Source organism: Pristiophorus japonicus, chromosome 18, assembly GCF_044704955.1.
Source record: "Pristiophorus japonicus isolate sPriJap1 chromosome 18, sPriJap1.hap1, whole genome shotgun sequence".
Lineage (NCBI taxonomy): Eukaryota > Metazoa > Chordata > Chondrichthyes > Pristiophoridae > Pristiophorus > Pristiophorus japonicus.
This window is the reverse complement of record NC_091994.1, coordinates 14620552-14645613: the sequence shown is the minus strand read 5'-3', so window position 1 is coordinate 14645613 and position 25062 is coordinate 14620552. Positions and strand designations below refer to the sequence as shown.

Here is a 25062-nt window from a genome sequence, read left to right as displayed (position 1 = left end):
AAAGGTGATGTAAATGAGTGATGTGGTAATTCGATGTGCTGAATATCAATGTGTAGTGTATCAAAGGAAAAATACACCTAGCATACAATTCAACCAGATCCAGCACACTACCTCCTGAGCTTCCTCTTATTTCAGCCCTTCAGTGCATCCTGTTCAGGTACTAAACACTAACTTTGGGTGATTGCACCAATGGACCCGAATAACACTGCCGCTTCTCATTCAGTTCCAGGGTTGCTCACTTTATTGGATTGGCATGCATGACAATGTGCCATAACCAACAAACTACTACAATAAAAATAACTAAACTGGGAAAGTAAATTAGGTAAGACAAAAATTGTGACTAACAAACAAGGTGAAATATCATCCAATAGCAGACATTACGATATTGTATGGTAATCATTCATAGTTTGGTGACTTTTTGTATATTGTATCGCTCTAATTAGTGTTTGTACAGCAACGTAAACATTGAATTATGAATGCAAAACTTAGTGCAGAAACAAATCCTGGATTAAACATTAGTATGATTTGAAGAGGCAAAGGATATTTGTAGTAGCAATGATGTAAGGATGTTTCTTTTCGACAAAGTGCATGCCTGTAGTTTTACTACATTGAGCACATGACCTTGAATTGTTTTTTTTGTTTTTGGCCTGACTAGTAACCTAGATTTCTTGTGCTTTTCCTGAGTCTCTCCAATCAATCATCCATTTTAACAGATTTAGTTCATTCTGTGTCTGCAGTTTATATTTTAAAAAAGCAGGGGTTTCCACAAGTTCAGAAGAATAGCATTTCTGCAGGTTTCCATAACAAGTTTTCATGGGAACATAAGTAGGCCATTTAGCCCCTCGAGCCTGTTCCGCCATTCTGTTAGATCATGGCTGATCTGTACCTTAACTCTATTTACCCAAGAGAGTTCCAGAATTCCACTACCCTTAATGTGAAAAATTACTTCCTGATTTCACTCCTAAATGACCTAGCTTTAGTTTTAAGATTATAATAACTTTTGTTTATATAGCGCCTTTAACATAGTAAAACGTCCCAAGGCGCTTCACAACATTGTTACAGACAAACAGATAAATTTGACACAGAGCCACAGAAGAAATTAAGGCAGATGATCAAAAGCTTGTTTAAAGAGGTAGGTTTTAATGAGCGTCTTAAAGGAGGAAAGAGAGGTAGAGAGGTGTAGAAGTTCAGGGAGGGAATTCCAGAGCTTAGTGCCCAGGCAGCTGAAGGCACGTCCGCCGATGGTTGAGCAGTTATAATGAGGGATGTTCAGGAGAGCAGACATCTTGTGGGATTGAGAGGCTGAAAAAGATTAGAGAGAGAGGGAGGGGCAAGTCCATGGAGTGATTTGTAAACAAGGATGAGAAGTTTGAAATCGAGGTGTTGTTTAACTGGGAACCAATGTAGGTCAGAAAGCACAGGGGTGATGGGTGATCGTGACTTGGTGTGGGTTAGTACACGGGCTGCTGAGCTTTGGATGACTTCAAATTTACATAGTGTGGCATGTGGAAGGCCGGCCAGGAGTGAGATGGTGTAGTCAAGTCTAGAGATAACAAAGGCATGAATGAGGGTTTCAGCAGCAGAAGAGCTGAGGCAGGGGTGGAGGCGGGCAATGTTACGGAGGTGGAAAAAGGCAATTTTAGTTATGCCACAGATATTTGGCTGGAAACTCATTTCAGGGTCAAATATAGCACCTAGGTTGCGAACAGTCTTGTTCACCCTCAGATTGATGCTAGCGAGGGGGATGGAGTCAGTGGTTAGGGAATGCAGTTTGTGGCAGGGAACCAAAGGTAATGGCTTCGGTTTTCCCAATATTTAATTGGAGAAAATTGCTGCTCATCCAGTACTGGATGTCGGACAAGCAATCTGACAATTTAGATACCAAGCAGGGGTCGACAGAAGTGGTGGAGAGGTAGAGCTGGATGTCGTCTGCGTACATGTGGAAACTGACTCCGTGTTTTCGGATGATATCGCCAAGGGGCAGCATATAGATGAGAAATAAGAGGGGACCAAGGACAGATCCTTGGGGGACACCAGAGATAACAATGCGGGAGTGGGAAGAGAAGCCATTGCTGGAGATTTTCTGGCTACGATTAGATTGATAAGAATGGAACCAGGCGAGTGCAATCCCACCTAGCTGGACATTGGTGGAGAGGTATTGGAGGAGAATGGAATGGTCAACTGTGTCAAAGGCTGCAGACAAGTCCAGAAGGATGAGGAGGGATAGTTTACCTTTGTCATATTTACAAAGGGTGTCATTTGTGACTGATGAGAGCAGTTTCGGTACTGTGGCAGGGGCGAAAGCCAGATTAAAGGGATTCAAACATTGAATTCTTGGAAAGATGATCACGGATTTGGGAGGCAACACACGTTCAAGTACTTTGGACAGGAAAGGGAGGTTGGAGATGGGTAACAAGCAAAGTGGGATCAAGGGTTGTTTTTTTGAGGAGAGGGGTGATGACAGCAGATTTGAAAGAGAGGGTAACAGTACCTGAGGACAGAACAGTTAATTATGTGGTCCTGTTCTGGATTCCCCCACCAAAAGAAATTGTTTCTCTATCTACCCTATTGAATCCCCTTTAAATACCTTGATTAGATCACCCATCAACCTTCTAAACTCAAGGGAATACAAGTCAATTTTATGCAATCTGTGCTCAAAATAAGCCCTGGTATCTGGTGAATCTGCTCTGTATCCCTTTCAAAACTAATATCCTTCCTGAGGTTCAGTGCCCAAAACTGAATGCAGCATTCCAGATGTGATCTGACCAAGGCTCTGCACAACTGAAGCATCACTTCCTCACTTTTGTATTTCAACCACCTTGAGATAAAGACAAACATTCCATTAGCCTTTTTGATTGCTATTTGCCCCTATGCACGAGCTTTTAGTGATCTGCATAAAGAGACACCGAGATCCCTTATTGAGCTCTTCATCTGTGTAACTTTATCCTTGATTAACCATTGCCATCCTTTGCCCTTTCTTCTCCCATCATCTCCCTTACCTGCTTAAACAACCCTGGCTCTAATAGTGGGCACATTTTAGCCCAAACTATCATTTCAACTGCAGAGCCCACTGCCCATCACCTGACCTTGCTTGTTCTTTGTTTTCACTGTGCTCTTTTTTTAACATCTGGAATTATGCTCAAATTTGACTTCACAACTTTTGGGTTCCCCTGCCTCCAGGACTATGCTGTAAGACTCAGCTGCTCTGACTCTGCTCTGCTACTTCAGTCATTATAAGTTTTAAGGTAACTTTTTCTAGCCTTCAGCCCATCCCTCACCTGCTGTTGTTACCTACTGAGGTTGACTGTATGTACTTCAGTGAACTGCTCGCTCCCAGCTTTATTTTACCCTGCAAAGTCCATTTCTCCGATGTTTCTGGACCTTATCGTGACCTCCAACTGTTTTCTACGGAGACTGTATTCTCTGCTGGCCTGTTTAGATTCTAGTATCTAGCCTGCTCCTGCTTTTCCTCAGTTTTCTGCTTCTCCACTGGGAAATGTTTTACTGCACTGTGCTATCGCTGATCTGTCCCGGCTGGTTCCAATCCTGCTGCGGATTCTGCTCCACTGCTGCTGAGATTTTAAATAAATTTGTTCATGGAATGTGGGCGTCACTGGCAAGGTCAGCATTTATTGCCCATCCCTAATTGCCCATTAGCAGGTGCTGATGAGCCACTGCCTTGAACCACTACTGTCCGTGTGGTGAAGGTACTCCCACAGTGCTGTTAGGGAGGGAGTTCCAGAACTTTGACCCAGCGATGATGAAGGAACGACGATATACTTCCAAGGATGGTGTGTAGCTTGGAGGGGAACTTGCAGGTGATGGTGTTTCCATGCATCTGCTGCCCTTGTCCTTCTAGGTGGTAGAGGTCGCGGGTTTGGGAGGCGCAGCCAAAGAATCCTTGCACTGCTACTTTATGCCTGCTTCTCATTTATCCCTTTGCCGAATCTGTTGGTGTGCAATACTCATCACCGAGGCCACTGCTTACCTGGATAAACTTATGATTATGGCCAATTCTCCATGCCTCCTCATCGGGAAAACTAGCAGTGCATCCACTGATACTCTGTCCCTCAAACTGCTCCTGGAATCACTCACACTCCAGATATCTCTGAACCTGTACATCAGTTTGTCAGTGCTTTTAAGCTGACTCTACCCATCTGAAAGTCAACTTCCTCCCACCATGAGACATCTTGACTTTAACTTTGGACTCTTATTGTCTCCTCCGTGTCCCCTGTTTACAATCAGGACATACCTGTCCTAATCTTTGCCATACCTATGCAACCTGAATTTCCTGTCTGTTCGCATGCACATTTTGACTACTGCTCCGACCCAATCATATTGCTTCTGTCTCCTTCTTACCTGTGTCCTCCCCTTCCTGTCATGCCTGCCTTAATTTCTCCCGCAGGTACTTTGTTCCCCTGCCCGCCACACCCACCCTCTAATCTCTATCTTAATCCTTCATTATTCATCGGCCTTCCTAGTCTCTGCTGCCCACTATGCTTCTCTCGGTCTTGTCTGAAGGACCCATAGAGGCTCAATGCTGCCTCATGTTTGAATCTTTATTTCACCAGTCTGAAGACATGCAGCAACTCCAAATGTCCCATAGAAGAATGAGAGGTGATCTTATTGAAACATATAAGATACTGAGGGGGGCGCAACAAGGTAGACACAGAGAGGATGTTTCCGCTCGTGGGGGAATCTAGAACTAGGGGGCATAGTTTAAGAATAAGGGGTTGCCCACTTAGAACTGAGATGAGGAATTTCTTCCCTCAGATGGTTGTAAATTTGCAGAATTCTCTGCCCAGAAAGCTGTGGAGGCTGGGTCATTGAATATATTTAAGGTGGATATAGACAAATTTTTGAACGATAAGGGAGTGAAGGGTTATGGGGAGCGGGCAGGGAAGTGGAGCTGAGCCCAAGATTAGATCAGCCATGATCTGATTAAATGGCAGAGCAGGCTCGAGAGGCCAAATGGCCTACTCCTGCTCCTATTTCTTATGTTCTTATCCATCAATAAGTGCGAGAAGTTCATGGACTTCTTTGTCACTAAAATTGAGACCATCCGTCAACTTCTACTGCCATATTACTCCCTTCCCCTTGCTCACCGAACCAATCTTTCCCCTGCCCTGCAATGAACTAACTTACTTCTCTAATTTCTAGCCTCATGCCCTCTCCAAGCTCATATTATCCTGCTCTCTTGACCAATGTTCCCTATAATTTATTTTTGTGCGCGAGCCCTTTAGCTGGCTGCATGGCCCATTCAAATCTTCATGCATGCACGATTATTCCTATTGAAAAACCAGTGAGTGGCCTGCGCGGGACCTCCAGCCCATCACGCGTCTATGCAGCTTAACGGGTCGTTGCTCTCGACCCTATTCATACTAAACTGCTGACCACCCAATTTCCCTTCCTGGCCCCCATGCTTGCTGACCTTGTAAATAGTGCCCTCTCATCAGATGCTGCCTCCCTCCCTTTCAAATCTGCAGTCATCACCTTCCCTCCTTAAAAAGAAAACTTCACCCCACTGACCTTTCAAACTACAGCCCAATCTCCAACCTCCCATTCTTCAAAGTCCATGAACATGTTGCTGCTTCCAAACTCAATGTCCACCTTTCCCGCAACTCCATGTTTGAACCTCTCCAATTAGGTTTCTGCATCGTCACAGCATTGGAACTGCCTCTGTGACATCTTCTGTAACTGTGACCATGGTGCACTATCCCTCCTCATTCTTCTTGACTTCTCTGCAGCACTCGGCATGGTTGACCACGCCATCTTCCTCCAATGCCTCTCCTCCGTTGTCCAACTGAATGAGACAGCCTTGCCTGGTTCCAGAGATTCTCCTGCAATGGCTTCTCTTCTCGTCTGCACCGTTGCCTCTATTACGTTTGGTGCGAGGAATCCAGAATCAAAGACGACAGTATGTCCAGCTGATGGAAGAAATAGACAACTTACAGAGAGACACTAACGCAATGCTGGCTGATCAGCCCTGGTACTCAAAGCTGTGGGACATTGGACTTAATATTCAAATTTACCCATGGAAAAGAATAATATCACATGTACTTGTAGTAATACAGGGTCTGGTTCTGATGGTCATGATGGGATTAACATGTGCACGAATTAAACAGGCCAAACGATAAGTCAGGGCACGCACTATGATTAAGGCCATAAGGGATGAAAATTTAAGCAGTCCTACAGGAAGGACTTACCTTATATAACTCTGTGGGAAGGTTTCAGGAGGTCCCGAAGCTTGGGAGATGGCCACCCAGGTGAACGAACCTATCTGGAACTCGCCTACAGGGAGATAGTTATCGGGAAATATGGCCAGCTTGGCGTATAGCCAAGGGCCAAAAGGGGGGAATTGTAAGAGAAATTTGGCATTAAGGGTACCAGCGGGATAAGGGTTAAAGTGCTGGTTCCTGCACTGGCCCATAAGGAGGAAGAAAGGGAGTGGATAGACCAAGTGCTAATCAAATGTGTTATGTTTTGAAAATGTATAACTACTGTGTTTTCGCGTTGTAAAGGGGCTTGTCCTGAGGAAGGTGAACAAGCTCTGATTGAGAGTGTTCCTTTGTCTTGACAAGTCCCGGCCGGAGAATCTTCAATAAAGGTCTTTTACAGAAAAGGCAGCAAGGTGTTCGTGTGTCAGTGTATTCACTGAAACAGATTGAGGGAAAAAGAATCCGTATTAACACCTCTGGAGTCTCCCAAGGCTCTATACTTGATGTCCTCCTATTTCTCATCTACATGCTGCTCCTTGGCAACATCAACCAAATACACAATGAGGTTCCACAGGTATACTGGCAAACACACAGCTCTTACTTCACCACCACCTCTCTCTTCACCACCACCTCTCTCGACCCCTCTTCTGCCTCTGGTTTATCATACTTGTTGTCCGACATCCATTCCTGGTTGAGCCACAATTTCCTCCAATTAAGCATTTGGAAGCCCTAAGCCATTGTCTTTTGTCCCTGCCACAAACTCCGTACCCTCAGCACCGATTCCATCCCCCTCCCTGACCACTGTCTCAAGCTGGACCAGACTGTTCGCAACCTATTTGACGCTACGTTGAGCTTCTGACTTCATATCCTCTCCATCACAAAGACTGCCTACTTCCACCTCCGTAACATTGTCCATCTCTGCCCCTGCCTCAGCAGCTGAAATCCTCATCTGTGCTTTTGGTAACTCCAGACTCGAATATTCCAGTGTTCTTCTGGCTGACAGCATCTTCCACCCTCCATAGAGTTGATTCAAAACGTTGCCTGTATCCTAACCCGCACCAAGTGCTGCTTACCCATCACCATCATCATCATCATAGGGGTCCCTCAAACGAGGATGACTTGCTTCCACGAGTTCACAGGTGTTTCGATGAAGGACCGATGTTCCAGTCCTGAACTCCAATTGAGGGGAGGTGGAAGATGCCTATGCGTGAATTTTTTTAACGTGTGGTGACTGTTGCACACCAGCCACCACACGGGCTTGACAAAGCTAGGCCTTTATCCAGTGACAAGGGGGCGACTGGAGACCTGCTCTGCTGCGCGGACCTAGCGAGCGCACACATCGCAGTGTGGGCTGGCCCGTGCTGCCCCTGGGCCCTCTGCTCTTCTGGGCCCCGTATCCTCATCTGTTGCACCTCCGCCACGATCTCTCACCGCTCCTCCGCCATAAACATTCACCGCATCTCGCCACAAACACTCTCGCCGCTCATCCGCCCCGATCTTCCCACTCCTCTACCTAGGCCCTGCCGATGTTCCTGCCCACCCTCCAAAACGGCGACCAGGGTTTTGATGACGTCGCCCATCTCAAAATCGTCGCATACTTGGAGCAGCTCGCGCTGGAGGTTGAAGTGGTATGCCGCTCCAGCTCTTTTATGGCCTGACCTGCTTATCCATCACCCCCATGCTCACTGACCTACATTAACTTGTGGTGCACCACGCTTCGGTTTAAAAAATCTTATTCTTGTGTTCAAATCCCTTCATGGCTTTTCCCCTCCCCATTTTTGTAACCTCCTACAACCCTAGAAGAACTTTGCGTTTGTCCAACTCTGGCCTCTTGTGCATCTTCCGCACTCTTTGTCCCATTAGTGGCCTTACCTTTACCAGTCTTTGCCCTAAGCTCTGGAATTTCTTCCCTTAGCCCCTCCACCTCTCTCCTCCTTTAAGACTCTCCTTAAAACATACTTCTTTTGACCCAGCTTTTAGTTATCCCTGATATCTTTCTTTGGCTCTGTGCCAATTTTTAATCTGATTATGCTCCTGTAAAACGCCATGAGACATTTTCCCACATTAAAAGTGCTATATAAATTCAAGTTGTTGCAACTGCAGTTGCTGGATGTTGGAAATCATTGTGAACCACATCAGATGACAGAAACTGCGACATTCAATGAAAGGCGTATGTCAGAAATAGAAATGTTGATGAAAGAAAGTGTGACACCCATAGGGGAGATAATGAAAGATGAACAGAAAGGAGAAATGAAGTAATAGAGATTGAGGAGGTAAAAGCAGACAGTTACAGAGAGAGATCATTTTTTTTTTTGCTTAATGAACTGTTGAGGATGGTGAGCATTTTGGAAGATTTGCTGATTCTGGCACTAGTTCTAGAAAATCATCATCAATTTCAAATTTAATTCTAATTCCACATGCACAGACCCATGCAATTAACTAGTTGAGCCAATGTCTACTACAAGGGTCTTTTTTCATTATACATGTTCTAAACTTTTAAACCTATGCAATATTGTAACTTGACTTCCACCAAAGTCAATAGTATTTGGCTGTAGTGAAGCCGACCTTATTAGCTGTCTATTATTAGTCAGTTGAGTGTAACCGAGGCATTAATTGTCCCAGACACGTGGTTATTTCCTAGTTTGCAAATTATAGCACTTTCTGTTAAATTGCAAGAAGATCAGATATATCAGGCGAGAAATTTACATTAGTCTGCTTGGCACACTTAATATTCCAGTCACTGGTCTAATGCTATCAGTCTGTTGGAATGCTAAATGCTTATGCTTGAAAGCTATATTTCTCTTTGAGAGAGCATAATGTTGTCTAGAATTTCAGTAAAGTTTTAAAGCAAAAAATGAAGATTCTGTTAAAATATATATTTTTCCTGCTTGCAATAAATACTGAATGTAAAAATGAATATAATGTATTGATGATCATACCATAGATACACAGAACGTTATGTCAAGTAACTAAGTATAAATCCCCTTTTAATAAAGTGCTGTGTTAATTACTGCCAGTCAACCTCTGGCACTGAAAATGAACTATTACAAGTGCGGAGTCTCGTTCCTTCAGATTTTAGTTGCTGTTGGAAATTTAAAAAAATGGTTTTTTATCTCTCTTTCAATCCAATCTTTCTTTCCCTCTCTTTTTGTACCTGATTTGACATTGAATTCACGGTTCGAACTTGTACTTCCTTGTTCAGACCTTGCACCGGTCATTTCACATTCCATCAATCTAATTGGTTAAGGAGATACGCAGTTGCTTGTCCTGTTCATTCATATCCCAGATGCTGCCATGCTGTTTCCATCTGGCACTTCCAGCAACTTGCCACGCAAAATATTGTGGCGATTAACTGGGAAAGGGCATGTCTATTGAACAGTGGGTGCCGTTCGTTGACCTGCTACAGGAATTTTTTAGCCAATTCATTCTGTGTTTCTGCAGTATTAATACTGCTGTGTATGTTGTATGCATGTTTACATCCAGTATGTGTGTCGGAAAATATGTTTAACCAGGATTCTTCAGAGAATCTTTAAGAACTTTGAAAAAGCGCCATTGTCATTTGAGGTCATGAAATTCACAGGCATCAGTTTAATTCTACCATTCCTCGATGCAATTCAGATATTGTACAGAGAACAGTTTTAAAACAGCTGAGCTAATTTCTAAAGTCAAAATTGGATTAATTATTGCTGCAGGTATGGTTATGGGCTGAAATTTGCAGTTACTACTGGTGCATACGAGGTGCGCAGCGCAAGTTCTGGGTTTAGGGCTAAAACCCATAACAGATTGCACGCATCCCTGCGAAAAGGGCCTCTGCAGGTGAAGAGTTGGGCTATTTACCCAACTTCTGCCCAGCGAATGCCGATGAAATTCTTTCACCTGGTAAAAGCAGGCATAAGGCCTGCTTTTACAGTGTAGGAGTTTTTTAAAAAAGCATTAAAATACTTTTTTCAATTATTTATACATTAAAAACCCTGTTAAAATGTACATTTATTTTTCAAAAAATTAAATTTTTGTTTTAAATATTTAACTAAATGCCATTTTAATTCATTTTAAATATGTAATTTAAAAAAATTTATTTGACATACGGAATCCCCATAAGCATGAATTGGGGATCCCCTTCTTAAATTGGTTGGGCCGACCCACGTGATCCCAGGGGTACTTGCGTGGAGCTACGTGGGCCTCTACACATAGAGCATCAGGAACGCAAGTCTCCGTGATCCCAAGGCAGAAGGTAAGTTCATAGAATTTTGCTGGTTGGAGGCATCCAGCCGCGGGTAGCCTTTGACCGCAAATTCAGCCCCTATATCTTTGTGAGGTTCTCTCCCATGAAATAAAGCTCACCTGAATACTTATGTGGAGGTTAGTTGTTGTATTTGTACCTATCGCAATGTACCTTTATTGTTTGGAAAGATCTGATTATTTTGATTCATAGTAAATGATGCACATAGACTTTTTAAAAAAGTTGTTTCGGGTTTCAATTTAGTGATTAGAAGAGCTTTTAGATTTACTCATCAGTGTTCTAGTTATTAGAAAAAAATATGCATTTGGATTCCAGCATATAAGTTGCCCCTTTACATAAATGTTTGTGATTACCAGACCAAGGCATGCAGCTTTTTACACTGATGGAATAATACTTTGCATTTTAAACAATAGATTAATTTAATCATTCTGTTAATTTTCTTTGTTTCTGCATGTGGTGGTTACAGACAGTTGCAGATATTACTTGAGACAGAAAATGATGAAAATACAGAGCAGATCTATCAGTATCTTCAAAGTGAAAAGATAGGCTAAAATTTGGGTATAACTTCATCAGGATTTGTCGTGCAGTATTTGCAGTTTTTTTTTAAAGTGAAAACAAGTAACACTCTGTGGAAGCTCAATTTGAGACTTCAGTCATGTGGGATTTATAATTTACAGTATTTTGCATTTCATGGGTTATTTCCCATAAGTAGAACAGATGTACAGTACTTGATTTTTAGTGTTGGCTCCATAAAGAGGGAATGCTATTGGACATTAATCAGTTCATGTGTTCACATGGTGTCCCTGTATATAAATGCAGTTTTAGTTGAATCTGTGGCGGTGGTCAACTTGCAGTGCTGGCTGACAAAATTACCCATCTGCAAATGTAATTTTATTTGTATATATTTCAAAAATTGCTTCTCCCCTTGTACATACAGTGGGCATATGCTTTAACAGTTCTATTAAGCTTTTACATTACATTGTCACTGAATTGGTATGTTTACTTTGTGCCAGGCCAGAATTTGCAGCGTTTACACAGCCAGTTGAATTTTTTTCTGCCCAAACTTTCAAATGACCAATGTAAATGAGACGTATATGTCCCCAGTAGCAATGGTATTTGAACATCAGGAAGCCTAGAGTGTACATGTACGCCATACTGATTGCAATATTTTAAAGAAAACTAATCTCAATGTTCTTCAGTTGAAGATTTTAGATAAGTGTGAATTTATTGTTAGTTGTCTGTAATGTGCTGTTAATATAGCACAATTCACCATGAAAGGATTATCTGAAGAAGGTCATGACCCTGTATGAAAGTAACGTTACGTATGGCGAGGAGGAGGCTAGGCAGTTATACGAGAAGGAATTGAGTGATGATGCCAGTTCCTGACACACAATGAGGGAGATCTTTTTCCTTAAACCGTAACTCCATCCAATCAGTATTCTGCTTGTTCTCAGTTTGTCTCTCCCACCCTCTGAAACATTTTCTTTAATGCTACAGGTTAAAAAAGGAGCCCCTATTTATTTCAGTCCATTATTTTTTGTAATTTTCTCATTTTATGCAAATTTGTTACTAATGCTTTTTTGTAATTCGTTCACGGGATGTGGGCATCGCTGGCAAGTACTTCTACAGTGTTAGATAGGGAGTTCCAGGATTTTGATCCAGTGACGATGAAGGAACAGTGATATATTTCCATGTCAGGATGGTGTGTGAATTGGAGGGGGTCTTGGAGGTGGTGGTGTCTCCATGCACCCGTGTCTTTCTAGATGGTAGAGGTTGCAGTGTTTCTGAGGTGCTGTTGAAGCTTTGGTGAGTTGCTGCAGTGCCTCTTGTAGATGGTACACATTGTAGGCACGGTGTGCCAGTGGTGGATGGGTGTTAATCAAGCGAGCTGCTTTGTTCTGGATGGTAGTGAGCTTCATGAGTGTTGTTGAAGCTGCACTCATCCAGGCAAGTGGCAAGTATTCCATCACACTCCTGACTTGTGCCTTGTAGATGGTGGAAAGGCTTGAAGGAGTCGGGAGGTGAGTCACTCAATGCAGAATACCCAGCCTCTGACCTGCTCTTGCAGCCACATTATTTATGTCTGGTCCAGTTAACTTTCTGGTCAATGGTGACCCCCACAGGGTGTTGATAGTGGGGCATTCGATGATGGTTATGCTGTTGAATGCCAAGGGGAGGTGGTTAGACTTTTTCTTGTTGCCGATGGTCATTTCCTGGGTTTATGTGGCGCGAATGTTACTTGCCACTTATCAGCCCAAGCCTGAATGTTGTCCACGTCTTGCTGCATGCGGACACGGAATGCTTCATTTTCTGAGTTCTGAGGGGTTGGAAGTGCCTTCATTATAAAGTGGTATTTAAGAAATGTAATTCACAATGCCAATAGTTATTGATGGTGTTTTTATAAAAATGATGGCAAATTGATAATGTAATAAAATACTCAAATTTTCAGCCACTTGCACTGATCTTGTGCAATTGTTCTTTTCTAGGCACTGGAGAAAGTGGCAAGAGCACATTCATCAAACAGATGCGGATCATACATGGGAGTGGATATTCAGATGAAGACAAACGGGGCTTTACAAAATTAGTCTACCAGAACATATTCACTGCCATGCAGTCCATGATCAGAGCCATGGAAACCCTTAAAATACAGTACAAATATGAGCAAAACAAGGTAAGTTTCTAGCATGCAGAGTGACCAATTTTTTTTGCAATAGTGTGTGTACAGCTGGCAGCAAGCTGCATTCTTTGCCATAAAAAAAAGTTTGAACCTTGTCCCTCATTCTATCACTTTCTCATTCTATCACTTTCATTAAATGGTAGTTCAATTTAAAAAAAAAAATCATTCTTCCATTTCATATATAAAAAGTCCCTTTTCTTTGTCTTTGTCATTCCTCACCTAAGGTGCAAGCAGGCGGATAGCAAACTTACTCCCAGGCCTTTGCTAATGTTTTTTGTCAATTCGCTGCTTGGAGCTGTACAAGATTAGATCTGAAGCATTCTTCCACTAATCTTTAACCCTTCCTACAGGAAAGAGGCACCTTGACTTGACATCTTAACTGAAATCAGAAACAACTTGCGTTGCATTATAGATGCAGCTAATATTTCTAATTCAGGATTAGCAATTTGTATCTGCCTCAAAGCAGCAATCATTGGAACTGACAACTGAATTGTAATCAGCTGCTATTCTATGCACATGTGACACTGATTTAATATCTTGTTGACCACTAAAGGTACTATTTGGTATTTTCACTGCAGTCACTGGTCCCAGGGAGGATACTTGAAAACATCACGACAAGCATTCAGAGTGTAAGGTGTAACAACTGAAAATAACAGTTGCTGAATTGCCTTCGTTTTCTTGTGAATGAATCATCATTTTGGTTAGGATTTTTAAAATCCATTCTTGGGATGTGAGTGTCGCTGGCAAGGCCAGTATTTATTGCCCATCTGTAGCTACTTTGAGAAGATGGTGGTGGGCCACTTTCTTGAATCGCTGAGCTGTTTGATACAACCTAAGTACCCTTTTAGGCTACTTCAGAGAGGAGTTAAGAGTCAACCACAGTGTGAGGCTGGAGTCACACGCAGACCAGACCGGGTAAGGATGGTAGCAATGTTCCCTGTAAGCTGCGCTTTGTTCTGCGTGGCCTGTTTCTCTCAATGTGCTGTTCCTTTAAATTTCTGCGCATATGCGATATTTCCAATGTAAAAGCTTGTGAGCGGCCTGCATAGGACCTTGCAGAACACTGCGTGGCCGTGCACGTGCGGAGTTTAGAGGGAACATTGGATGGTAGGTTTCCTTCCCTAAAGGACATTAGTGAACCAGTTGGGTGTTTAAAACAATTCAAGAGATTCATGGTCACTTTTACTGATGCAAGTTTTTTATGTCCAGATTTTTCAAATTGAATTCAGATTCTCAAACTGCACTGGTGGGATTTGAACTCACCTTCTCTGGATTATTAGTCCAGTAACATAACCACTGAACTTCCTTACCTTTTAGTTGCAAGATCTAAATAATAACTACTGAAATATTTGAATGTAATATCTCAGTAGTTGTTGATTAGGTTCTGCAACTGTTATGAAAACTTTTAATTTTGCCAAAATGGCTCTGAACTTTACTCTGATATAAAGTTTAGTCAATACGATTTTTCAAAGTGAATTCACATTGGCAAGATTTGCATTTGTAATCGTGTCTCATCATGTCTTCCATAAACATCTATCACTTGCATTCACTTAGCTAAGAAGTACGATAACATGTACAAATATTCGCACTCAACTAGATCCCATAAACAGCAAGAGATGATTGATGGTTATAATTGGTTGAGGAAGGACTGTTAGCCAGGAAGTGGGTAAACCCCTTGCTTGAACAGTGCCATATGCTCTTTAATGTCTACCTGAACCACTGGAACAGGCAGACATCCTGAGATGGTACTACCCTGAATGTAAGGTGGATTATGTGATTAAGTCCTGGAGCAGAGTTTGAATGAGCAACTGAATCAGGTGGCATGGATATACTGTGACTGTTCTGTAGCAATGTACAACTGGAACACACAGGGCTAGTAATAATTCTGAAGTTTTTACAATGTGTCATTTTGATGAGCTTGTTGGAAGCTGCTGCTGTTACTCAATACATTATCAGTGTTCAGGATGCCTCTTATTTTATGTAGTACAGGTATATACTTCTACAGTTGTAACTCAATCACATATACACTGGCAAAACTTCCAAGAGGCAGCAACAGATTATGTTACAAGGGCTTGGAGCTCCCATACTGTAACCACAGCTTAACCATCAGGTGGCATGGATATACGCTTGCTTCAGTCTTAATTAAGAATGACAAAAATGTCACCTTTAGTCTGTAATACCTCTAGTCTGGAAAGAATAAACCCTAGTTTATTTGAGAATTGATTGTGTATCTATCTTTACTTTCTGCATTTAAAAATGTTCAGTTTCTAACACAAATTTCAGTACCAGTATACCGGATTGTAGTCTTGTCAAGAGACTATTTTTATGAGCTTGTTGAATTACATGTTGGTAGAATATTTGTATTTGCACAGGAGAGTCTTCGATGAGCATCCTCAATACCATTCTTCGTATGTAAGATGAGACAGCGAGTGTCATCAGGCTATCCAGTCATTGGAGATACCACAGTCAAGACATCCATTTATTCTGTCCTTCAAACTTGGACTCAATTGCCCTCTTCACATATCTCAGAACCTGGATATTAGTGCGTTGGTGCTCAAAGCTGACTCCACCCCATCTACAAGTCATACATCATCCCACTACGGTACCTCTGGATTTAACTTTGGACTCTCTTATTTCACTGGCATCAGATGCATTTTGTCATACCAAATCCTGGTTTTAATTCAGCGAAACCTTACTGTATTTTATTGTCCTTGCATTCTACCAGAAGTAAAATAGATAATTACAACTGATCTTGAAAGAGAAGTGTCTTAAAACCTCCCAGCAATTCAATCCATATGGGATAAAACTACAAAAGTCCAAACTGCTTTACTTTGACTCCATATTAAGCTGAACTGTGAAATTTGACAGGAACATTACAATACAAATCAAAACAAGTTCATCAATAATATTTTACATTTGTTGCTTCCAAATAGTCTGTGCTTTGATTCATGATTCTTCTAGTGGTAGCAGCCCAGAAATGTGTGGCATGCGACCAAGTATACTATGTTGTCTACTTTTACCATATGATGGTTAAGCTGTGGTTTACAGTATGGGAGCTCTAAGCCCTTGTAACATAATCTGTTGTTGCCTCTTGAAGTTTTGCAAGTGTATATGTGATTGAGTTACATTCATATGATTAAATCCAAAGCGAATGTATTCTGATTTTGATGGTCGCTGAAACTGCTAATAATAATCACATTAAAAAGAGACACAATTTATGTCCGTTTACCATAGGAAATCTACAGCAGGCACTTAGTCATAAAAAGAAAGACTTGCATGTACATAGCGCCTTTCACGATAACTGGATGTCTCAGCGCTTTACAGCGCTAAATATTTTTGAAGTGTCGTCACTGTTGTAATGTCGGAAACACAGCACCAATTTGTGCACAGCAAGCTCCCATAAACAGCAATGTGATAATGACCAGATAATCTTTATTTGTTATGTTGATTGAGGGATCAATATTGGCCAGGACACTGGGGATAACTCCTCTGCTCTTCGAAATAGTGCCATGGGATCTTTTACGTCCACTTGAGAGAGCAGATGGGGCCTCGGTTTAATGTCGCAGCTGAAAGACAGCACCTCCGACAGTGCAGCGCTTCCTCAGCACTGCCCTGGAGTGTCAGCCTCAATTTTTGTGCTCATGTCCCTGGAGTGGGACTTGAACCCACAATCTTCAAAGTTTAGAAATCCCTAGAATTTCTAGGTAACTCGTCTTGTAATTGTAACATACCCATCATTACAGCAATTTCCTTTCTTTAAGTTGTACGTCCAATGTTTGGATAGCCTGATGACACTCACTGCGTAGTCTCTGGCTCACAGTCAGTCCATTAGATAGATTATCTGAATAATTGTGGGTAGGGGGTCACCATCGTAAATGTTTCCTTTTTGGAAAAACTGGTTCTGATTCTTTCATGGATCTGAAGCAGACAGATTTTCAAAGATTAACCAGCAGGATTCTGCTCCTTGCTTGCTGCCTCCTCAAACTAAATTGAGGTATGCATTGCGATGAGCCGATATGTAAAGACCAGGAGCTGCAAGGGTTCTAATTATGCTGTTTAGTTTCTAAAAACTTGTGTGTTTTAGGCCCATTTAAAAAAAAAAAGAACATTATTTAAAAAGGTTTACAATGGGCACCCTGCCTATCATTGAACCGACTGTGTGTCAGAGACCTATTTTCACATTGTCTGAAGAAAACATTATGAAATTGCTGTATTCAGGTGTTGCAATTACAAGATAGATTGCCGAGAATTCCAGGGATTTCTAAACTTTGAGTAAATAATCAACTTGAGATTTTTTTCATTATTTGTACTGTTATTCTGCGTGAATGCCTTTACTGCTTGCTCTATCTTTGCTATGATAAATTAGTGCAAGTTATGCTCCCTTTTAAGTCACATGAAGATTGTGGGTTTAGTAATTGTGAAAAGCAGAATGCATTCACTTGCATTTGATCATGTGAATGTAACTCAACTACATATTTATTGGAATACAGCCACATTTGGCGTTCAGTTACCCTGTGTAGCTCAGCAATTAGTAAGCTGTGTTTATGTATTATATATTTTCTTTAAGACACTAATTTTCCATGCATTTTTTACAGGGTTGATTCCTTATGGGTCCTGATCCAGTGATTAGGGTCAGCTTCTCTAGGCCAGAAAGTGGGGACATTGCATGAAAAATGTACCATAAAATGAAGGAATGAGTAAATCAGTGACTTGCCTGGGTGATGGTGAGGTCTTTAATATTTGCCTCAAATGTGTGTACCCTTTGCAGATTTTCTAGTGGTAGTTCACATATTTGTCACTAAATCTCTGCATTTGTTTTTTTATTTGTTCCTGGGATGTGATCATCGCTGGCAATACCAGCATTTATTGCCCATTCCTACTTGCCCTCCAGAAGGTAGTGGTGAGTCACCGCTTTGAACCGCTTCAGTCTGTGTGCTACTGTTTGTAGCTGTTTCAGCAACTCGGAGGGCAGTTAAGAGTCAACCACATTACTGTGGGTCTGGAGTCACATATAGGCCAGACCGGGTAAGGATGGCAAATTTCCTTTCCAAAAAGACATTCGTGAACCAGCTGGGTTTTTACGACAATCCAGTAGTTTCATGGTCACCATTACTGAGACTAGCTTTTTATTCCAGATTTATTTAATTAACTATGGCGACCCAAGCTCCCAAATAGCAGTAAGGGATTTTTTCCCCCCCTTTTATATTGCTGAAACTCTCATCCATGCCTTTGTTACTTCTGGGATTGACTATTGTATTGCTCTCCTGGTCGGCCTCCCATCTTTCCCCCTCCATAAACATGAGCTCATCTGCCTGTATCCTAACTCTCATCAAGTACTGTTCACCCATCACCCCTGTGCCCGCTGATCTACATGTGCTCCCCATCTGGCAACCCCTCAGTTTTACAATTCGCATCCTTATTTTCAAATCACTCAATGGTCTCGCCCCTCCCTACTTCTGTAACCTCCTCCAGTCCCACGACCCTCTGAGATATCTGCACTCCTCCAATTCTGGACTCTTGCGCATCCCTGATTTTAATAGCTGCACCATTAGTTGCTTTGCCTTCAGCTGTCTAGGTCCCAAGTTTTGGAATTCCCCTCCCGAAAGCCCTTTATCTTTCTCTCCTTTTAAGGTGCTTCTTAAAACCTACCTCTTTGGCCAAGCTTTTGGTCATCTGCTCTAATATATCCTTATGTGGCTTGGTGTCAACTTTTTTTTGATAATGTTCCTGTAAAGCGCCTTGGGATATTTTACTATGTTAAAGGCACTATATAAATGCAAGTTGTTGTTTTTGCACTTGCTCTCCATTTAACAAAATCTGTTTTCCCTCTTCCCTGTCTCCCTGTAACAGGATTTTAATTTTTTTCTTTCTCTCCCTCTCCCTCCCTCCCTCCAAATGTCAGATGGATGCTGTCAAAAAAAACTGATGCGCTTGTCAGTGCAAGAAAATGGTCTCATTGGTAGTTGGTATCGTGTCAGGGTGGGGGTGGGAAAGAGAGTGTGATGGCACCACCTAGTGCTTGGATAGTAGTGGGCCATGTCAGAACAGCACTGAAGCATGCTGCGGAGTACAGTGGGAGCCCCTCTGGGCAGGATCCACAGTCAGTTTATGAGGCTGCATTTATTGATGGCTTGTTTTTATTTTATAACTGAAGCTGGGAGCCAGTGAAGTATGAAACCATGATATTTTTATTTCAGTCTAGGATTATTAATTTTGTTTAAAGAAAAAGTTAACTTGGGATAGTTTTCTGAGGGGCTTGCATTAGCCCAGCAGCTTTGAAATGGGACTGCATGCTCCCTTACAAAGTCACACTACTGTACCAGTGCTTTTTTTGGAACAAATGTTCTCTTGACCAGTCTTTGTAAATAGTAAGTTGTAAATGTTGACACTTTTCTCCTGGCAAGATCAATAGGAGTTTTCAATGCATTTTGAAATGGAATGCTGTGACTCTCTCACCAATTGTAATCTCTATTTTTTGATTCCTGGATATGGACATCACTGGCAAGGCTAGCATTTATTGCACATCCTTAGTTGAGATTGAAGAATAACCCCTTTTACCTCAAAATGATATGGTCGGTTCATCAATTATAATCTCCCTTTCAGAATCCACGCTGATTCCTTATTGATTTTTGCAAGTGATATGCTGTTGTTTTTCATAACTGCCTATAACAGTTTTCCCACAACAAAGGTAGCATTTACTGGCTGTGGTTATTGTCTTCCCAACTTGAAAATTGTAATTCTTCTGATCTTTAATTTCTTTTGTTTTCAATCAAGGTCTTTGCCAGGCCACCAACTTGGCACCTAGATCTAATGCATGGTCTAAATTCAGTGCGTTTAATCCAGAAATGACTTCTTTGATATCATTAAAATATTATTCTTGGTAACCTGCACATTTTAATTGAGGATCTGGAACGTTTGCAACATGTTCAATAATGCATAAGAAATAGGAGCCGGAGTACACTATTTGGCCCCTCAAGCCTGCTCTGCTATTCAATAAGATCCTGACTGATTGATTGATTCTTAAAGGAATAGGAAAGTAACCTTCTATTCTGGAATGAAAATGCATCATGTACATTCTTCAAAATATGATGCTAATGAGACAAATCAAAGAAATTGTGGCATGATACTCCTATAAAACAATTTAAATGTAGACCATTTGCAAATTAAGGTATGCAGAACATAAATATGCAGAAAAAACAATCAAGTGGGGAAAAAATGTATGGTTGAAAGTACTGGTTTGTATAAAGGATTGTATTTACAGTGTTTTGCCCAATTTAAAATTTATATAAAGATTCTATACATTTACATTTTGAATCCAGAGTTCAAAAATAGTCACCGTTTCCATGTTTCCATGTTTCTACAAGGAACCGGTCATGTATCTAGACATATTTACTGCTTGTACTATTACATATGATGTGCCACCAGAGGGCACTACTATGGGAAACTTGTACACCAGCTGTATGGTCATTAAGGTGTGCCACCAGAGGGCACTGCAGTGGGAGATTTGTAGGTTACCTGTACAGGTGTGCCTGACCTAGTATAAAAGGCAGGCCACCTTGTGTGATCTTCACTCAGGAGTTATATTAAATGGACTAAGGTCACTACAGTTCAAGTGCAATACATTGCCTCGTGGAGTCATTATCAGAGCATCTAAAGACATAGCAGAACCCATCAACACAAGTATGAATTATTATTATCTAAAAGAAAAAGATACAGTTGCTGTCTACTATCCAACAACAACTTACATTTATAGAACAATTATTGTAAAAAGATATATTCGTTGTGGCAGGGGTACAGTGCAGATTTCACCGGGGATTAAAAGATAAAATGATGAGGACAGATTACATAACCTTGGCTTGTATTGCCTTGCATTCAAAGGATTGAGTGGTGATCTAAGCAAGGTGATTAGAGTAGAAAAAGAGAAACTATTTCCTCTGCTAGGGGAATCCAGAACAAGAGGGCATAATCTTAAAATTAGAGCTAGCCCATTTAGGAGTGAAATCAGGAAACACTTCAAAGGGTAGTGCAAATCTGCAACTTTCTCTCCCCCTGTTTCCCCCCCCCCCCCCAAAGGCTGTGGATCCTGAGTCAATTGAAATTTTCAGGACTGAGATCAATGGATTTTTGTTAGGTAAGGGTGTTGAGGGGTATGAAGCAAAGGCAGGTAAATGTTGAGGCACAGATCAGCCAGGAACTAATTGAATGGAGGAACAAGATGGAGGGCTGAATAGCCTTCTACTGTACCTATATAAGTCGATCTGGTGAAAGCATAGTTTAACATTTCAACAATGCCAGGGATGTAAGCAATTTCTGAAGCTGGAAGAATACAAACTTGATAGGTTGGATAGGTAAAAAGCTTAGCTTGGAGTGGAACAGTGAAAGATTGCACACTTACTGGATTTAGCCTGAGCGGACAGCTGGGAGATTCAAAGGCACATAGGTGCATATAGTTTGTTGGCAATAATTAATGCAAACATCTTGTAGAGGAGTAATAGTTGAAGATAATAGCAATAGATAATAGATACAGGAGCTGAGTGCGATTTTTAAGAGGGAGGGATGAAAGCAGTTTTCAAGTGGTTGAGGCCATGTCAGGGATAGAAGTGTTTCTAACCTTGGGTCCAAGAGGGAGGAGGTGGAGGAAGGTAATGGTTTCAGTGGTACATATGTATTTAACATGGATAATAGATGGCAATTCCTTTTGTGTTGTCTTGGTGAAGAGAACCAATTAGATGCAACATCTGCCTTTTAATCTCCTCCCTTCCCACTGTCCCAGGCCCCAAACACTTCTTCCAGGTGAAAGTGATTTACTTGTGCTACATTCAGTCCAGTATACTGTATTCGCTGCTCACGAATCTCTCCTCTACATTGCAGAGATGAAACGCAGACTGGGTGATCGCTTTGCGGAACACCTCCATTCATTTCGCAAGAGTGACCCTGAGCTTCCGGTCGCCTGTCACTTTAATTCTCTGCTCCACTCACACTCTGGTTTCTCTGTCCACGGCCTCTTGCGCTGCTCCAATGAAGCTCAACGATTAGGCACCTTAAAGCTTTCGTGACAACAATTGAGTTCAACAATTTCAGATCATAACCTCTGCTCCCAATTTTTCAGATGGGACCTGTTGATGATTCTGCTATTGCCATTTACCTCCTCTAAACCATCTTTTGTTTCTTTACTTGTCCCATTACCACCCCCTTTTGCCTTGCGCCATCATACCTTTTGTCATTTAATCTCGCCTACCTTCCACCCTAGCACACACCTTCCCTTTTTGTTCTTTCCTCCCATCCCCCCTTTTTCTGCCTCTAGTTGCTTAAAAACCTGTTATATCTCTAACATTTTCCAGTTCTGATGAAAGGTCATCGACCTGAAACGTTAAACTCTGATTCTCTCTCCACAGATGCTGCCTGATTTGCTGAGTATCTCCAGCATTTTCTGTTTTTATTTCAGGTTTCCAGCAACTGCAGTATTTTGCTTTTGAGAACCAATTATATTGTTGTTTTGCTTTATAGGCCAATGCACAATTGATTCGAGAGGTTGATGTAGAAAAAGTATCATCGTTCAGTAGTCCATATGTGAGTGCAATAAAGACTCTGTGGAATGATCCAGGAATTCAAGAGTGCTACGACCGAAGACGAGAATATCAGTTGTCAGACTCTGCTAAATAGTAAGTACGTGACTTGTTTGGACCGTCTTGGGTAAAACCAGGATATGTGACTCCTATAACTTAACCTAAATCAAAGAATATAATCTATGAATGTTTTGAATGCAAAACAAAGGTGTATACGTACTTGTGCAAATTGATATAGTTGTAAATGCTTTAGTTATTTTGTCATTTTGAAATGACTGGATGGTTTATCTGGATCATGCCCTGATTCCACAAATTATGCAACCCAACAACTCCATTAAGCTCCCAACTCAACTTGAGCAACAATTTGTGTTATCAGTGCATGATCAGACAAACCATCTATTCATTTCATTTCAAAATGACGAGACATAACGAAAGGATTTACAAACATGCCCACTTTCATAATTACACATCCACCTTTGTTTTGTATTCAAAACATTCATAGATTATATTATTTGATTTAGTTTAACCTGAAGAAGATACTAACAACTGAAGAGTATGATTATTGAAATTCTGATTTCCCCCACCCATATCATCATTAATGCTAGAGCAGCAAATTCTGCACAATTTTCTAAAGTTTTCTGTTGGAATTAATGATGCCATATTCCTTTGTTTCCAATTTCTTCTCAAACTGCCACCTTCCCATTTGCTGAGGAAGTTACTTTTGGTGACAGATAACCTCAATTGGCCATTATTCATGTGAGAGCTTTGACAGGGAGTGTTGGCAGTTATTTGCCCATGTAATCATAACAACTGAGCTGCTTCTGGTCCCATCCAACATCAGCCTATGTATTTCTGACAGGGATCACTCAAGCGACAATCAGGAGCAGCGCCCTCTTTTTTTTAAGGGAACATACTTGCTCTGTACCCTCAGGATCTCCTCCTTGAATGCCTTCCACTCCTCTGACACTGAATTACCATCGAGTAGCCATTTCCAGTCCACTTTGGCCAAATCTCATCACAGCTCAGCAAAATTGGCTTTACCCCAATTGAGAGCTTTTATTGCTGGTCCCCCTTTGTCCTTTTACATAACTACCCTAAATCTTACTTAATTATGATCACTAGCACCAAAACGCTCTCCCACTGATGCCCCTTTCACCTGCCCCTCTTCATTCCCGAAAACCAAGTCCAGAACCACCCCCTCCCTCATTGGGCTTGTTACATACTGGCTAAAGAAGTTCTCCTGAATGCATTTTACAAATTCCGCACCCTCTGTACCATTCACATTACCTTTTTCCCTTGTTAATATTAGGGTAGTTGAAATCCCCCACGATTACAGTTCTATAGGTTTTGCACTTCACAGCAATTTGCCCACCTATTTGTTCTTCTATCTCCCTCTGACTGCTTCGGGGACTATAGTACACTCCCAGTAGTGTGATTACCCCTTTTTTGTTCTTTAATTCAACCCATATGGCCTCATTTGTTGACCCCTCTAACATATCATCCCTTCTCACAGCTGTAATTGCTTCTTTAATCAATACTGCAACCCCCTCCTTCTTTACCCCCTCTCTATCCCGTCTGAAAACCCTGTAACCAAGAATGTTGAATTGCCATGCCTGCCCTTCTTTCAGCCATGTCTCAGTAATAGCTATAATATCATGCTCCCAAGTGTCAATCTCTGCTCTCAGCTCTTCTGCCTTATTTCCTATACTCCTTGTATTGAAGTATATACCATTTAGTATTGCCAAACTCCCCTGTTTATTTTCCAGCCCTTGTTTCCTCTGACTTCCAAATTCACTTTCTACTTCTACTTCTCTGCTGCCCAATTCCAATTTTGCTTCTCTCCCCACTGAATCTATTCTCCGGTTCCCATCCCCCTGCCAAGCTAGTTTAAATCCTCCCCAACAGCGCCAGCAAAACCTCCAGTGAGGATACTGGTCCCGGCTCTGTTGATGTGCAACCCGTCCGGCTTGTACAAGTCCCACCTCCCCCAGAAACGATCCCAATGCCTCAGGAATCTAAAGCCGCTCCCGCCTACACCATCTCTCCAGCTACGCATTCATCTTCTCAATCCTCCTATTTCTGTACTCACTAGCACGTGGCACCAGCAGTAATCTGGAGATTACTACCTTTGAAGTCCTGCTTTTTAATCTCTCTCCTAGCTCCCTAAACTCTGCCTGCAGGATCTCATCCCTCATTCTACTTATGTCATCAGTGCCATATATCCTGTGCAATTATTTGTAATGCATTGAGGAGTGGGTGTTTTGTAAAATTGCAATTAAAGTGCTCCTTGATGCCTCCATTTTAGTGGAGGGGAAGTATGACAAAGCATTTCCATTGCAGCCCATCTACTCCACAGAATTG

General features: G+C 41.7%; 1 protein-coding gene across 1 annotated transcript in view; it reads left to right on the top strand.

Moving 5' to 3' along the window:
• LOC139228563 (guanine nucleotide-binding protein G(q) subunit alpha-like) overlaps window positions 1-25062 on the top strand; it is a 119543-nt gene that overhangs the window by 79312 nt on the left and 15169 nt on the right. Inside the window, exons 2-3 of the mRNA XM_070859680.1 lie at window positions 12945-13129; window positions 22643-22797. Coding sequence (XP_070715781.1) covers window positions 12945-13129; window positions 22643-22797 — 340 coding nt within the window. The remainder of the gene's footprint in view (window positions 1-12944; window positions 13130-22642; window positions 22798-25062) is intronic.